Here is a 17,308-nt window from a genome sequence, read left to right as displayed (position 1 = left end):
GGTGGGAGCGGGGAGTTTTGTATCTAGCAATTAAGCAAAATCAGCAGAGAAAAGAGCGCTAGTCTTGCAGTGAGGTGATCTGGCCCCACCACTTCCCTTGTAACCTTAAGTAAGTGGGTCTTAGGTTTCTCAGTTGTAACATGGAGATAATAACATCTGGTCAACCAACTTCATCTGGCTTCTGCGATGATCCAGAAATGATGCACTTTTTAAAAGGGACTCATAAACTTTTGTAAAATGTAAAATCTATCCGTGTTGATGATCGTTGGAATAAAATGCATTCACAAGGAACAACTGCATTTATTACAACAATGAATGTCCCCCTTGGTAGTCCATCACAGTCAACTAGTGGAGCTCTTCATTGGATTTTTCTAGCCTAAAGTAATGTTAAAACCCCTGGCAGCTCTAAAATTCGTGGCCTGTTCCCTTCAGTGAGACTAGAGAGCCAGCCACAGAGTGGAAACCCAGGCGAAGACAAGCCTGGCTGCAGACACTGTTGTGGTGGGACCTGCAAGTCCCCGCTCTGAGACTACACTAGCATGCTGGATAGAATGCTAGGACATAACAGAAAATGGAAGGGGACTTGACATAATGACTCATGAAGCCTTTTCCCACTTACTTGACAGATGGTCATTCACAGCATCATTTCGATTTAATCAATGACTAAAAATCAACTTTGTCAATCCCCACTCCTACCCCAAACAGTCCCTGCTGGGGGTATGGCCTCCTTAGGCTCTGGAAGAGAACAGGAACTACTCAGCAAACTCAGGCTCCCCAGCCTTGGTGAGTCGGGGCGTCCCACCGGCTTCACTACAGCCAGCTGTGTGCTCCTGGGACGTGGCCACCGCCGGCTCCCAGTGTCTACTCCATCGGCAGCCGCTGACAACTGGGTAGAACTTGTGCTCTTGGTCAGCGTCTTTCTGCTAAATGTGATCTGCCTTTGAAGTGCTTTGCAGATACATTAAACTCAGCAAAACCACTGCTGACTGATTTTAGTGTTTAGTTAGTTGCGTGGAAGTGCAATGCGGGACCATTTTTAGTACTCTTCGACTTTTCAAACACGAGAGAGGGAAGGGCTGTTTGCTGGGGATTATGGTTAGTTAAGGAAAGTGTTAGTAGTATTTCCAAATCACCTTACGCACTGAGGTGATATGGTCTGACGATGAAATCACTAAGCTAGGTAGTTCTACCTGGGGAAGGGACAGGCAGAGCAGGGAAAGGGATCCAACTAACCTCCTTCCACTTCATTTCCTCCTGAAAGCTGACAACTATCTTAACATGCCTGCCTCCTTCCTTCCGAGCCGAGCATTCACCAGTGTCATCCAGCAACATGTCTGCGAATGGAAAACATCAACAGCCTTAGGCACATGGGGACAGCAAAGCTGGCTTCCTGACACCCCTGCTGCTTGTTGGCACAGCAGCAGGAAAAACCAGGTGTCGGGGTGTGAGGGAAGTGGGGGAGGTAGGGGAAGGGGAAGGGCAGAATGGAGGATGCAACCACAGAAACCAATGGTGGATCAACCAAGGAACCAGCAGGCTGACGATGTACTTTGCCAAATGGAAGTGCGAGGGAGACTAAACCAAAACAATAGCAACAGCAGCATCATGGATAAGAAACCAAAGCGTCAGCCTCAGTGTGCTTATAAAGAAAACCTAGATCATGTTCGCTAATTACTGCACCAGCCTGGAATCCAGCCTCAAGGCAGGAAGATCACAGACCAAGCCATTGCCCCAAGTGGGACCTGCTGCCATGGGGTTTCTATGCAGCATTCAGCTTGCAGGTCAGCCTCTTAAAATGGATCAAACAGAACTCAGCATGGTGGGCGAGGGGATCCAAGCTCATGACTTGGAGAACTTGGTGTGCTGGAGCGAAGCATGACAGCAGTCTTACGGCTGGGCTCATGTTGGTAGCAGACGCACACCCAGACACACACACACCCCAAGTGCACGCACGCCTGTTGCCTCTCCATTAGATCTGTTGATTTGCTTCTCTTGGGGCTCTGGGTTAGAGACGGGAGTACCAGCTGCAGGCCCTGTCCTGCCCCTAGCCCAGTGACACCACTCACCCAGACTGGTGGACTCAGTGAGGTTTAGACTGTGCTGCGAGAGGCCCATGGACTGCCTCGGGGAGGCAGAGAGGGACAGCTGGGAGGGCGCCCGGCTGCAGCCACTGCCTTGAGACTCCGACTTCAGCCGGTCGTTCTCAGCCTTCAGCTTTTCTATCTCACTCTGCGAAGAGGAAGAGAGAAGCTCATTTACCATGTGGACAGAATGCAAGCAAGCCTTTTCTGGAGGAGGGATGTGAAAGTCGCTTGCAGGGGTCAAGTGGGTAGTTCAGCTGAGGCAGAGTAAGTCACACTATCAACAGTGTTTGCTGCCTTTGCTGTATACACGCGGCCTGTCGGCTGGGCTGGGTCCGTCCGTTCAGAGCTGGCCTTGGGAAAGTCCTCAGAAATGGGGCTCAGAGTCTGAGTCGCAAGCGGAAAGGTATCTTATCTAAGAGGTTTGAGCAACTCTGGGTTTGACAGGTTCCTTACCGCAGGACTTCTCAGAACCATTAATGAACTGCTACGCACTGTGAATCTGAGAGGAGCACAGAGGGGGCATTTCCCAAATGTATTTCACCAAGGAGCTTGACTTTCACAGTTTCCCATGAAAGGAGTGTTCCAGGGAACATCCTTTGGAAAATACTGCTCTCCAGTGAGGTCCCATTTAGAACTCGCCAGGGGTCTTTCATTCTATGAATATTCATGAAGAACCTATTTGTTAAGCACTGGTGCTACGTCCAGAGAAAGCGATGCAGAGAGAGAATAGCTCAGAAGACTTAAATGCCTTCAACCTATGGCAGAAGGTGAGAGGGGCTAGAAGAACAAATCTACAGGAATTCAGACGAGGGCACTAACTCTTCCAGCTGCAGGTCTTGGAAAGGCGTTGCAGAGGAAGAGGCATCAGACAGACCCTTGAGGGAAGGGTCCCATTTGGATGTGCAGAAGGATATCCTGGTGGAGAAACAATACAAAAGAGAAATTCCTGGGCCTGCAAAGGGAGCGGTCAGTGGCTCCCTCTGGCTGGTGAGAAGAGTCTGGCCTGTGGCGGAGGGCGGGGGGTGGATTAAGAGCACAAAGGATCCTGTGAAGGCCTTGAAGGACACCTGAAGGACACACAAGAGGCAACAGCAGAGCCACTGCAAGTGTTGCACCAAGGAAGGAGGGGATGGTTACTCTTATACTTTCATAAGACTGGTCTTTGAGCAATATGTGGGAGGGCCTGCAAAGAGAACGAGGCTCCCAGAGCAGAGGGCTGCCCGCAGGTTCTGCTGCAGCCTCAGGGCATGGCAGAGGGCAGCCTCCTGACGCAGCTTCCCAGACAGCCTCGTGTTTCACCCTCGCTCCTGGGCTCTCACCTGCATTCTGTTCATGGCCTCCCGGAGTTGGTCCAGCTGATGGGCAGAGCTGAGGGCTTCTAGGCGGATGTCTGTCAGCTTCATCTCCTTGTCTCTCAGCTCATTTCGGAGCTGCATGACTGTCTCGGCTTCACTATCCATGCACTCTGAAATTCTAGGGAAAAAGGAATGTTACTGACGAAGGCAGCTCTGAGTTCATCTCCTTTCACTCCTCCACTGACCACAGGCCCATGTCCATTGTGGGGTTTATTCATCAAAAACCCTGTGGAACCAGCTGCCCAGTGCTTCCTGGAGTTGACAATATCAAAGGCACCTAAAATTCACAGATTTTACTGCTTCTCTGCCCTCTTTCTTTGCAGAGCTGTGGCAATCAGAGTGGCTACAGTGCACCTTTCAGCAAAATTCCAACAATTAACAGGAGCCAGCAAAAGGGAGTAGTAACCTCAGGGGTTTGAAACCTCCCCCCACAGTGTGTACACAGCTGGGCCCCTATAATGACACCACATGGCCCTTGAGATCTAAACCCACTCAGAGAAACAAGGTCAACTGTCTGTTTTAAAGATTAGGCACTCCAGGATCAAAGAACCGAGTGGTGATTTTTATTTGCCAAAAAGAGAACGAAACCTAATTATACAGGTGGAAGGAGTTAGTCTGTTTCTGGTCACATTCTAAAACCCATTCTCCTAAGTGTCTAGAGAAGAACATTCTTTCATTTCCCCACCTCCCAAGCTGTTTAATAGGCTCAAGGCAAGGAAGAGATACATGTCAGGTAGTTAGAGAGCCGGGAGAATGATGTGACACGGAGGCCAAAGTTTTATCTGAAAAGTGTGCTCCAGCATCGCGAGCTGTCTTCCTTCCCTAGCTGCACCCCAGATCAGTGGACGGCGGCACCTGCTGAATTCCTCTTTCTTAAAGAGGTGGTCCTTCTAGGCTGGGTTCATTATTTGATTTACTTGGGTTTGCTCTTCAGACACCTGGCAAGACTGCACCAAGTGGTAGATCATAACAGTCAAGATGAATCGTAATGTTAGAAAAAGTGGTTCTAGTAACAAGTTGTGTTGATGTTAAAGATCTTAGAATCTGGAGTGAGGGGTGATCCAGAACAGGAAGCTTTGGCTTTCTTGGGCTGAAGACAAAAACAAACAAACACCCCCACCCCAAGTTCCTCAAGTTACAAAGCTCAAGCTGATTATCTCTGAAAGGCATGGTGAGCAGGAGGTCGCTGTGGAAATAATCACTAATCACGAGAGCCTGTTCTACAAAACCCATGTACTGGATTTGGGGCCCAGCAAAACCTGACCTGTAAAAGGGGCTGAGAGTGTGGAAATGTTAATTACAGAAACAAAGCCATTTACAAGTGTTAAAGAGAGATAATCGTATCTCGGGACAGAAAGGCTAGAAGAAAAATGAACCCCTAAATAGCCAAATCTTCTTGTTGCTATTTTCTTGACCTATGCTACTTTGATTTGAGAGCTACAAAGAAAGTAACACCATCTCTTGTTTTTAGGAGTTGTCTGCTGCCAAGGAAACTTCTTTACTTCAAAATCTTCTGAAACCTCCACTGGACTCCTGAAAGTGTTATAATTATTTCCACTTCACACCTATGAGAAACTCAGGCCAACAGATTTGGGACTAAGGGATAGAGAGACAGAAATACCTTTAGAATTCAGATCATCCTGTCCCCAAACCCCACCCCCAGCTCTCTGTCCTCTGAATAGCCTGGGTTTGTAAGGTTTAACTATAGAGTCATGCTTTTTGGGGTTTGGGAGGTTTGCAGGGAGGGGGAGCTTGCAAAAAACTGGTTCTTTCTTGAGTGAGGACTATGGTTTCCTGGTTTGAAAGGAGCAGAAAGTCTGAACTAAATTCCATTGTGGCTCTCGAGTCTTAGCCAAACCATCCCTGCACGGATCTCGAAGGCTCCAATTCACTGGAGAGATTCGCACTGTGCCAGTCTGGTCTGGCTGCACTCCACAGCAAGGCACTTTGCTCCAGTCTCCTGCTTCACAGGGTCTGTACCTTTCCCCCAGAAAGCTTTCTCAGCGAGACAGACGGTATTACCTCAGCACCCACTTTGTTGAATATAGCACATGGGTTACTTTGCAAAGCTTGGCCAACGACACTACAGAGAGAAGCAAACCAAAATGAACAAAACATCTGCGTTGGGAGTAACTGCACAAAACCTTCCTGTGCTCCCTCCAAATCAGCTGGTTCTCAGAAACACACAACAGCAAGGCCACACGGGAGGGATGTCCTATAGCACAGATGACGTGGAAAACAAGGTCTTCTGCAGCCACTCCAAGTAAGTTAGTGCCTGTCCCTCTTTCCAAGGCAGAGCCTTCTCCCTTGGTCCTTCCACACTAGACTTCTGTCTTGTCGCCGATAATTTGGTTGCACTTAACAGGTCATTCCCTGCACTCAGTAGGGACACAGCACATGCTTCCCCACTTCTCGGACGAGTACCTGAAGCGACCAGATGAATCGTTTCCTACTCAGCCTCCAACACGTTATTGCAGCATACCCCCTGCGTCTTGTCCAGAAGGCAGAGCTGGTGGCATGCCTAATTTGAAGTGCCGTGGGAAACTGCCTTCCCGTATCTCCATTCCTTTCGCCCACGGGGTAGGGGGTAAGGCCTTTACTTAAGGGGTAAGGCAGAGTGTCACGACTCCTCTGCCTTTGGTTTCTTCTTTGAACTCTCTCTCACACCTACATTTGCACATTCCTACAAACCCTTCAAGGTTGGAAAGAAGTCTTTGCTCTCTGCCCACGCTTTGGAGAAGGAGACCCAAAACAAACACCTCAGTGTGCGTGGCTGCCGTGGAATGTCCGAGCGGAGCTGCTGGAGCGCCAAGAGCGTGCCCTGCCCACTCCCTGTGGGGAGAGCGGTTTGGAAGGAGAGTTCTCCTGTGGTCTCTGGGAGTCCTGCATGGCTGAGTGCATCATCACCCCTCTGTCTTCACCTCACTTGGCCACCCAGCGGTACGAGGCTCAGTTAGTATTCCTGCCTCCAATCAGTTTCTTCTCTCTTCCCCTGGGCTGCCTCCCACCGCGCTGGCTGCTCTACTTTCTCTTCCCGAACCTCCAATATCAGAGTGTCACAGAGCTCAGTCCTTGCCCCTCTGCCTCTCTTCCATCTCCATTCAACCCCTTGGAGAATCCCTCCAGGTGTCCAGCTTTCAATACCAGCTATGAGCCCACGTCTCCCAAATCTATGTACCTCCAGGACTCTAGCCTGGCTGCATCTCCATGGAAATGTCTCCTGGGTGTCTCAAATTTAAGCACAGTACCATGTGCTTTCCACTTTTCTTTCATCCTAAATCCCTCCAGGACTCACCACTAGCCTCAGTCACTCATTCATTCCACCTAATACATGAATGTCGGCAAAACCAACTGAATACCTACCTCCATGGAGCCTAGATTATAGATTTTGGGGTCGGGGGGTAGAGGACAAAGCAAAAATAACCAAGAAAAATCTACACACTAGGTGGTGATATCTGCAAAAGTACAAAATAAAAAGGGGGAAAGGGGATGACAGGGCATGCTAGCTGGTGGCGGGTGCTGTTTTTTGGAAGGTACAATTTCAAGGCCTTACTGATACGGTAACATTGAGCAGATTCCTGTAGGAAGTGAATATCTCGGTGAAAAGTGTACCAGGCAGAGGACACAGAAAGGGCAAAGGCTAGAGGTGGGGAGTGGAATGGTCAAAGAAGAGGAAGTGGGCCCGAGTGGCAGGGATGTGGGGGGAGCACACTGTCAGCGTCTTACGTGATCTCCTTCCTCCCCTCCTGCCCCCTATATATTCCTTCTTCACAAAACAGAGACTGATCTTTGCAAAACACTATTTCAGATGACCTTACATTCTTGCTTAAAACGCTCCATCATCTACCCATCACACATGACATCAGATGCAAATTCACGTTGACTTCAAAGCCTCCCACGTTCCAGGCCCCGCCTATCTCCGTGGCCTTGTTCCCCACCTGCCCACCACGTGGCAGCCATGCTGGCCCGCCCCCTCTTTTTCAGACACACCAGGCCTGTTTCCACCTTAGCTTCCTTATGCTCCTTATTTCTTGGGTCAGGAAGGCTGCCCTGCTCTGGAGAGGCAGAGGCTGCTACATGTTCCCTGAAGTCCATTCCCTTTCCCTCCTGGGTACCCCAATTTCACTTCTTCCCTTGCAGGTGGTATGGCCCTGAGTCCTGCTCCGTGGACTGTGGGAAGAGGCCTGGCCCCAAACACCCTTCTTTGGATTGTCTGCACTCTCTCCCCGCCGCCACCTGCCGGCTGGACAGAGAGGAGCCAGCAGAAGACCCCGGCCCTGTGGGATGGACGGAGACGCGGTGCTGGCATCCCACACAGCAGGCAACCTGCTGCACAGGAGCATTTGCATTGGGTTTAGGGTGAATCAGAGATAAACAGTCACAGGGAAAGCCCCTGAGTTTGGGGACTGAGCTTGTGACAGCTCCCGGTGTTACTGAGCAGACTAAGCAGTGATTCCTCCTGTCATGCAGACATCGGCTGAAAGGCCACCTCCTCAGAAGGGCCTTTCCGGGCCACCCTGTTAAAGATGCCGTGGTACTCTGTATCCCAATGCACTGTTTTCATTCCCAGCATTGACCTTTCGCATGATCTGATTTTTCTAGTGTATTTAGATTGCTTTAATGTCTGTCTGTCCTCCTGTTATGCAGGATCTACTAGCGTAGGAACTGTATCTGTGTTGTACACTGATGTAACTGAGGCCAAGCGCGGTGCCTGGCACAGAGCAGAAGCTCAGAACTGGGATGTATCCTGTGTCCTGTCCCCACTGGTCCCTAATCCTCAGGGGTGTGAATCTGGTTAACATCCACTTTGGTCTTTGCAGAACATCTGGACTAGTGCCCTGCTCACTCACAATGTTATATATGAAGTGTAAATCGATAAATTAAGAATGGATGAGGAGTCCCTTTTTCCCTGGTCAGGAAACAGCTGCAATACGATACTGTGGAATGATGGCACATGTGACAGTCATAGGCAACCCGTCCTTTCCCTCGCTGGCACCCTGCAGGTCAGACAGGACTCGCACTCTCGATCACTGGTCTAATCCTTCACGCAAGAACAGAGGACCCTGGGTGAGGCACTGGAGTCCATTCATCAGTGTTTCTCTTCCTTCCCCTGCTCAGTTTTACCTTTGCCCATAACGGAACTAACATGCCTCTGTGGCCACCCTCTTCCCAAATGCTCCCCAAGAGAAGAGGAGCTAGTAATTAAAGACCCCAACAGACAGGTCCATGCATCACCTGTGGGGAGGTTTGCTGAAAAGTTGGGGCCCTATGCTCTGTTTTCTCTTCCACTGCTTGTCTTCCATGTGACCTGGGCAGTTCGTATGCTACAAAGACCTGGCCAAGCCTCTCACCCACATTTCCCGCACCCAGTGGGTGAGCTGGCCTTGGGACCCTTGTGCAGCTACTAGGTTCAGCGAGATGGCTGGCTGGGTATGGGGACTCAGGGTGGCTTCTGAAAATGAAGGAGGACAGAACAGGAAGAAGGAAGCCTTTCATGCGTGGTACCGACGTGGCCCTGACAAGAATCCAGTGAAGCAGATATATCCCATTTTCGCCAATGATGAAACTGAGGTGTCTACAACCACCCCGTTCCCCTGGCTCACCCAAGTTCAGTGGCCATTCAGACCCCAGTCACTGTCTCATCTCGCAGATAACTGTCCTTGCAGACCACCTGAGCTCCAGCTCTTCTTCTTTCACTCCTGACTTGGTATCTAATGGAAGTCAGCCATATAGGGCAGGGGCACTCTTTCTCACTACTGCAGGAGCCAGCTGTGCCACCTTCTGAGCTGACAGCTGGGTCCCCACCTGTCTGTCCCTAGCCATTCCTGACCTGCTCTTGCCGGGAGAGTCTGAGCCTTATGTTTTCAGATGAGGCCCAGGATGTTTTCAGATGGAGCAATCCTCAGTAGGTGCTCAGTGGGAACCATGGGAGGCTGGCTGGGCAAGAGCAGATGACTCTCCCCTCCTATGTAACTAGTCACCAACGGGAACACACCTAAACAAATGCCAAGCAAGCAAACGCGGGTCTCACTTAACAGAACCACCTGTGTTGCTGAAGAGCTCTGTAAAAATGGACTCACTTTAAATTTACTAGGGGAGTTCAGGATGGTGAAGCATTTTACAAAATACAGACCCTCTGGTGAAGAGAATTGTCATCGAATCTCTCCATTTTTTTTAAACTTCCAATTTCTGACTTTAAACTTCTACTCTCTGACCTCAGAGAGTCAACACCAAATTTTGATCAGAGAAGAAAAGTATACTCACTGTAAGCCTTGTCACCCAAATGAATCAGGATTTCAGCAAAAATCCCAACATTCTAATACTACCTCCTCCCCTCACAGCAAGATGGTTGTAGCTCTTTCATATCCATGTATTATGTTCCATCCTTAGGATGGGATAAACAGACAAACATTATCCCAAATTGACATAGAAATAGAAACAGAGAGGTTAAGCAACTTGCCCAAGGCCAGCTACCTAATGATCCAGACTCCCTAGAACAAAAATCTAAGTTTCCTTTCTCTTTCAACCTCCCAGTCCTAAAGCACGGCAAGAACACGCACAGTCCTATGAAAGGAAGACATAAAGGATTCCGAGGAGCAGGTATATCCTAACAGGACTCCCAGCCAAAACAATCTGCAAGGGTTCCTAGAGGCCAAAGACGTCGTCTGACCGTAAGCACAACAGACAGACTTACAGAGAGTTGGAGTGAGAGTTCCTCAGCAGTGGCGTGGAACCTGTGGAACCGTTGTGGGGTAACTTGGGTGAGGAAGGCAGAGAAGAATCTGTCATCTCCTCAATGTCTGAATGAGAGGACGCCGACTTGGGGGACTTCTTCTTCCCGAAAGCTTGCTTGAAGGAGCTGCGTAACTGAATAGACAAGACCGTCAGCCTGGCAGGGGCTGGGACCAATGCTTAGGCCTTGGCAGAACAGAGACATGCAGACAAAAGAGCACTTAATTCTCCCACGTTTTCCTCCCACCAATGAACAAGGTTCCCAACAGCTCTCTGCAATCAGTGTATTAAGGGAAGAAGAGTTATCTGGTGTGGACAGCTCAAAGGACTGGACCTGTGGGTAACATTCCGTGCCTACTCTCTTGGTTCAAGACTAGAGGCCAACAGCAAGACAGAGCCTGGCTCAGCAGGTGGATGTCGGGAGGATGAGGTTACACAGCAACAAAGCGGGATGCTCAGACATGGTGACGGACACGGATGACGTTAGTCATATCAATGGATGGGTTAGCTTGGTATCTGATATTAGCAGTCAGTCTTGCTTACCTCATTGACCTGCCAGAGAAAACGCAAGCAAAAATGGGGGAGGGGAAGGAAAAAAGACAATTTTTAACAGAGAAAGCCAGTGACAGGGAAAGCTTTGGACTTTTCAGACACGACATAGCTAATAATAAACACCACACAGAGAGGAGGTTTCCAGTAGGATCATGAATCTGTCAAAGCATGAGGGGCATCTTCCTCCATGGTGAAAGGAAATGAATAGCGAGTCTGCAAGTCCCTACTACCTGAGCTCTTCTAGCTGCTCTGTCTGGTTGAAATGACTGCCCCCACCTTCCTGGGCTGCTCACCCGTTGTCTCTAATTAGTCATCTCTCTATGCCTAATTTGTTTTGGGCAGGTCTTTTTTTCTCAGCAAGGGTAGCTTCCCTGCTGCACTGGTCCCAACAGGGCTGCATAGCTCTTAGATATACGTACTGAGGAGTTCCAGCTGTCCTGCTACAAATATAATACAATACCATAAGCAGGGAATTGGCCACCTCACTTGTTACTCAAAAAATGGATATTGTAAAGAAATTCATTAACCAGACTGGGAACCAGGAACTGGTATATCACAAAGTCCCCAAACCATGAGACGATCTGAAAAGTCTAATGAGAACATAAATAATTCAAGTGCAATGTTTTTTCTTGAAAGTCACGGTAAGCATGTAGGCCAAAATATAAAGTTACGTCTCAAAAAAAGGTCTTTTAAAAAGTAATTTCCTTTTCTTAAAGTCTTTTTTTCCTTCTGAAAACACTCTGGTGGTTTTCTCAGCCAGTGAGAAATTCAGAAAATGGGCCCTTCTGAAATAATTAACGGGATTTTTCTTCCATTAACATTTCCTCCATATCAAACTCCATGTCCAGCTTGTAAGTGAATCTAGATCCCACTTCTCTCTCATTTCCTACTTCTGATCGTACGTCCAGAGAGTAGTCACAGAAACAGAAGGATTTGGCACATACACCAGCAACCTAAATCCTTGCCTCTACTGCTGACAAAATGCCAGGTGGAAGAGATGACATAGTTCAGACAGAATTACACTTTGGGATTATCCGAGGAGGCCAATTATCCATCCTCCCCAACGGCAATGATAATCAAGGGTTATCGTAAAGAATGCTAAAGAGCTTTTCTTTCTTGAATAAAATGGATAATCATGATTTTTTCATAGACCTCGCACCACTTTGATAATCAAATCAGATCAGGTTTATCAACAGCGTATTAGAAACAGCAACATGAGTTAATTCTATTTAAGTCATAGCAAATGAGTTGACTGAAAGCCATTAGTAACTGAAAGAAAAATATCTACTCATCACGATGAGAGGATCACACGGAACCATCGTTTTAGACTCCCTCCATTGCAAGTCATCAATAACCAAAACAACTAAATCCTCAACTGCTCTATCGCTAGACCTCGCCACCCATCCAAGATAACACAAAATGAGTGAGAAATGTGTGGCATGAATGAGGACATCGAAGCTACTATGAAAACACGATGCTGTCAGCATTGATAAATGGGGCCCTGTGAGGACTGGCCAACTTCATATCAACTTGGGCTATAACTGCCGTGGAGACAGGGAGACGGGGAGCAGCAACTGTCAATCAGAACGCCACAGCCCCAACAGCAGACCTGTTGAATTAGGTGGGGAGAGGGGAGTGGAATTTCCCCAGGAGAAAGGAAAACACTGTTCAAGACGCCACTGTATAGAAAGTCAAGGAGCTCACTGGGATTATGGAAACACTGCACTGGAGACTATTTCTATTAAACTTGCTGTTCTGACGTATAATCCCCAAGTTTAGAACTGTTCACTAACTGCTAACATCAATATTATGAAACTTTTGTTTATAGCACGTGGTCAAAACTTTGTCAGAGACGGGTGGTTTAAAGCTATCATAGGCAACTGTGTAAATAGATAAGGATTGTGGTTTATGATGGGATAATTAAGTGATACACACTCCAAAAAGTACTTTGGAACTCAGAAGAAGTCACTTAAGAGCAACTGCTCTAGTACCTGGAACTTTCTGGCCAGCACATGAGGAGGAAGAAATGACACATATATGAAATGAAAGATGAGGATTTCACATAAAGTCTCATGAAACAGAAAAACCACAAGGTGGTGGTGACTTCATAAATCCTAGGGTTTGGCTGAGCACAACACTGAGTTTAGTAGAAACCTACCCACAAGTTACTTCTTTGGATCTACTCCCAAGGGTCTATGTGCTGAAGTTAAGAGCTAGCCTCGGCTTTAACTGGGGGGGACCCTGGTTCTGAGACTGACTCAGTCAGTACCCGCGAGAGTCTTCGGATGTACACTCACCCAATTCTTCCTCTTCTTTTTCTTTGAATCACTCTCTATGTTGCTGCCCACGCTGGAGTGGCTGGTGGCGCTGTTGATGCTGGAGACGCTGTCGGAGGAGTGCTGTCTACGGATGCGGAGGTCGGCCGACTGGGAGGTACCATTTCCTGGGGACCAAAGAGGGGTATCAGCAGCTGCTGCCTGGAGCCCATTCCTACGTCCCAGGGAACAACCTCTCTACCTAAATCCACAAACCCAAGGACGACTACGTGTCTCCCTTCAGACATCACCTTCTGTTCCCTAGTACTGGTTTTAAGGTCCTTGAGCAGCTGGGTGCTATCCCATTTTGTCAACTAAATGAGGGTTTTCTCTCTCTTTCTCCACTTTACTTACCAGAAGTCAGAGGAGGCTTAGAATTTCCCCAACACCAGCTTTTTTAAGCTTTAGGAAAATGTTAACATATGTGTTTGAACTGCACGAGTTACCGATGTTTTTAGTACCTCTCTCCTCCGCTCTCAGGGTTCCTGCTACAGGAGCCTTCTTTCACCCCCTTCTAAGTGCCAAGCCTTACATGGGCTATTCCCTCCCCCTGGAAGGCTCTTTTCCCTCCACTCTGCCTGGCCAGCTCTTGCTAACCCTTCCGTCAACTCTATCGTCACTTTTTCAGGAGGCCTGATATCTGAGGTAACCACAGTATCAGAAATACCACCACCAGAAATGGCAGTGATTCTAAAATAAAGTTTGCAGACAGTTTTCCTGATGAGCACAGAACTAGCCCTACAGCCCGGTTTTTAAGGGCTGCGGCTTCAGAGTCAGACTGACTTGGGTTCTAGTCCCACTTCTGCTTTTCACAACTCTGTGACCTCAGGAAGTGACTCTCGCCTCTGCAACTCAGTGATCCCATCAGTACAATGCGGCGAGGACTAGTATTGCACTCATAGGGTTTTGTGGAAAGAAAATGGGATAATTCAATAATTAAAACACTGAGCACAGCGCTTAAAACACAGTGAGTGGTCCATAAAGGGTAGCAATCGCTGACTTCTATTATTACTGTTAATACCGTTACTGCAGGAGGTAACAAATTCTCACGCCCACATCCCCCACCAAAGTAAGAGACACAAGGACATAGCAATTTACTCAGAAATATTTTCTGTACAAATAAGAGATGAACCCATTTCAGGCTGAACCCATCAATATGTAACTTATCAAAGCATTAGTAAAGATAAGGGCTATGAAATACGTTGACACTTTGCCAATAGAAATATATTGTCTTCCATTTTTGAGCTACATCAGAGAAGAGGATGGGATGGAATGCTATCTTCCTAGAGGCCAGAAGTAACTGGCTGAAGTATTTGCCTTCTAGGATCTGTCCGAATGATACGGACACCCACTGTCTGGCAGGGAGGCTGCATCGTTCATTGTCAGGGGAGGGCTCCTAAGGACAGGCAGGGAGTTCATCTAAAGGCTGTTTCTCTGCCTTTACCTTTGCAGTTGAGCTCCGGTGTGTTAATGACTCCATTAATCGCGGCCTGGGCAGCTGCATTCTGTTTCTTTAGCAACTCAATGGTTTTTCTTAACTCATTCAGTTCTGAATCCTGAAGAACAACAACAACAAAATACTGGTCATCCTAAAAGAATTCTGTTCAGAGTTCGACTGAAGTGCAACTTAACTTCAACAGAAGAGGGTAGGGAATAAAGCAGTTCCACAAAGCCTCTGTCTCAAACACGAAGTTGGGTCAGTTTTCAGTGGGTATTCATAGCACATGAAAACATCAGGAATAGGTCTACGAGCCCTGTCACTGACGCCGTTACCACCTCTCCAGGTAGGTGGTATTTCCACCTTAACACACCTACTCTTTCCGATTCAATACAATAGTTCAAGAAATATACTAAAATCTATACAATTTTCTGGAATGAAAGAGAATATTTTAGGTGGTTGACTCTGAGCGGGGCGGGAAAAGGCATCTTTCTGCGTTACCTTCTGCTCAGCTGTCATGGTCAAACTCTGGAGCCTGATGGTCATGTTTCCAAGGCTCTGTTCAAAGGCTGCCACGAGGTGAGCCTGGAGAGAAAAGACACAGCCTCAGTTACATTACCTCGTAAGGTAAGAGTACCTAATGGATGCTGGGTCCTACAGACTGACATCCTCACAGGGCGACATGAGTTAGCCCCTGTCGAATTCTTTAGACTCTTGAGCACTACTGCCCAGCACGCTCTGCGGTCCGGTTACGACTCTTACTTTTCATGTCCTCAAACACCCTGTGCTTCTTCTTACCTTGGGTTTTTAGACATGCTTTCCTGTCTGCCTGGACCACTCTTCCCCCAGGTGCCTCTGTGCCGCACTGATTTTTGCATAACTTTCTCATGAGATCTCAGCTCATGCCTTCATCACACCTCCGGACTGGGGTGGTTCCCTCATATTTCCTCTCGAAATCACACTGGACTGCTGGTATGTGCTTTGTGGTGTCACAGTGAAAAATACATGTGCTCTTGTGACTGTTGGTTCACATCTGTCTCTACTCCACAGCAGGACGACCTTTTGTTCATCAAACATCAAGCTCACAGTCGAGGCTCATATGGAGCATGTTCGCAGGACGAACGAACAAAGTGGTTGGCATATTTTGCTTGTTATAATCCTGATTAATAAAAAACCACTGAAAGGCCCATCTGCTACCTCCTTAGACAACGCCTCCCCTGTTTCCCCAGGGAGTTATGACTTTCCCCTGTGCTCCTCTGCACTTTTATATACCTCTGTTAGAACACGGTATCAGATGAACCATTATTTTATATATTACCGTGTTTCCCCCAAAATAAGACCTAACCAGAAAATAAGCCCTGGCATGATTTTTCAGGAGGACATCCCCTGAACATAAGCCCTAATGTGTGTTTTGCAACAAAACTTAATGTAAGACCCACCCCGAAAATAAGCCCAAGTTAAGATTGTCAACCAGATGGACGCATTTAGTACGTTATGATGATGTTTCAGAAGAAAATAACATGACTATTTATATGTCATGCCATAAATGTAGATTGTAGAATAAATGTAGATTGTTGTACTTGAAAAAATAAGACATCTCCTGAAAATATACCTAATGCATCTTTTGGAGGAAAAATTAATATAAGACCTGGTCTTATTTTCAGAGAAATACAGTATAAGACCCAGTCTTATTTTTGAGGAAACACAGTAAGGCATTTTTTAAAATGCTGCCAATTATAACTAAAATAGGCATCCAATTTTCAAAGGTGTTAAAATGTATATCTTAGAATTGAGAAATGTGCATCTTAGAATTGAGAAACGACATTTTTTAAAATGCTGCCAATTATAACTAAAATATTCATCCAATTCTCAAAGGTGTTAAAATGTATCTTAGAATTGAGAAACATGAGGTTTTCCTCTCTGCCCCTTTCTCTGCAACCCTTTTCAAAGGCAAGATGCAACTTGGTGTTCCAACACTGAGCCTTCTTTCCTCTGCCACAGAACAGAGGAGATATATTGGTTGGTGGACTGAGGATCTTGGTAACATTGTTAAAACCAAGAACAAAGAATGGACAAGTCATCTTATCCTATCAGCCTTCATTTCTTCATCTATAAAATGGAAGCAATAGCTATTTCCCTCCCAGGGTTCTTGGGAGCATTAAATGAAACTATATACGTGAAAATGGTCTATAAACTGTTAAGGGATTACGAAACACAGGAATGAATGGACACCGTGGGGAAAGGAAACTGTTTGGGAATGAGAAAGTGACAAAAAATACTAGTATGTGAACATAGGAGTAAGGAGATCAAGAAAGGGTTCTAGGAGAGGGGTGAGTAGATACACAGAGGGCTACAGGAGGAATGAGAAGGACAAACAGGATACTTGAGAGTCTTGAGAGAAGTGAGATTTGATCATGCTGGAAAATCCTAGAGGAAAAGATGGCTGATGCACATAGTGAAGAATAAAGTCTGGAAAACAGCTGGGTGGGGAAGGAGCCATTGGCCCGGGCAGTGAGGAGGGTCAGTGGACACTGCAATTTAAGGAGAAGAGATCTGAGGAATGAGTCGGGCATCTGTCACTAGACTTCATCAAACAGGACCAGTTGAGAATAAGACGTCTCTAGGATCAACTGTTGAGTCTTTTTTCTAACAGCCGTAGGAGCTGGCAGGGAGCAGAATCTTTTGTAACGGAAACATTAAGTGGACTAGCCCATTTCTTTCTGATTGCATTCTCTATCTCTCTCTCTTAAAAATTGAGAGAATGCCTTTGCATTGTAAAATAGATCTGCCCTGGAGAATGTGGCAAAACCAAAGCCAATTTAATTCAGGATG

At 47.1% G+C, this 17,308-nt stretch overlaps 1 protein-coding gene across 11 annotated transcripts in view; it reads right to left on the bottom strand.

Moving 5' to 3' along the window:
• Nucleotides 1-17,308, bottom strand: part of NAV2 (neuron navigator 2) — a 717,995-nt gene that overhangs the window by 23,708 nt on the left and 676,979 nt on the right. For 10 of the 11 annotated variants that reach the window (XM_074336128.1, XM_074336129.1, XM_074336124.1 and 7 more), the window contains 7 exons: nt 14,978-15,061; nt 14,483-14,594; nt 13,021-13,166; nt 10,134-10,306; nt 3,404-3,557; nt 2,067-2,229; nt 1,234-1,334 (listed from right to left, as the gene is read on the bottom strand). In XM_074336128.1, the coding sequence (XP_074192229.1) occupies nt 1,234-1,334; nt 2,067-2,229; nt 3,404-3,557; nt 10,134-10,306; nt 13,021-13,166; nt 14,483-14,594; nt 14,978-15,061 (933 nt within the window). The remainder of the gene's footprint in view (nt 1-1,233; nt 1,335-2,066; nt 2,230-3,403; nt 3,558-10,133; nt 10,307-13,020; nt 13,167-14,482; nt 14,595-14,977; nt 15,062-17,308) is intronic. The other variant, XR_012497554.1, reaches the window with a different exon arrangement.

Source organism: Rhinolophus sinicus, linkage group LG06 (assembly GCF_036562045.2).
Source record: "Rhinolophus sinicus isolate RSC01 linkage group LG06, ASM3656204v1, whole genome shotgun sequence".
Lineage (NCBI taxonomy): Eukaryota > Metazoa > Chordata > Mammalia > Chiroptera > Rhinolophidae > Rhinolophus > Rhinolophus sinicus.
Note: the sequence above shows the minus strand (reverse complement) of the source record. Positions and strands in the feature narration are given on the sequence as shown.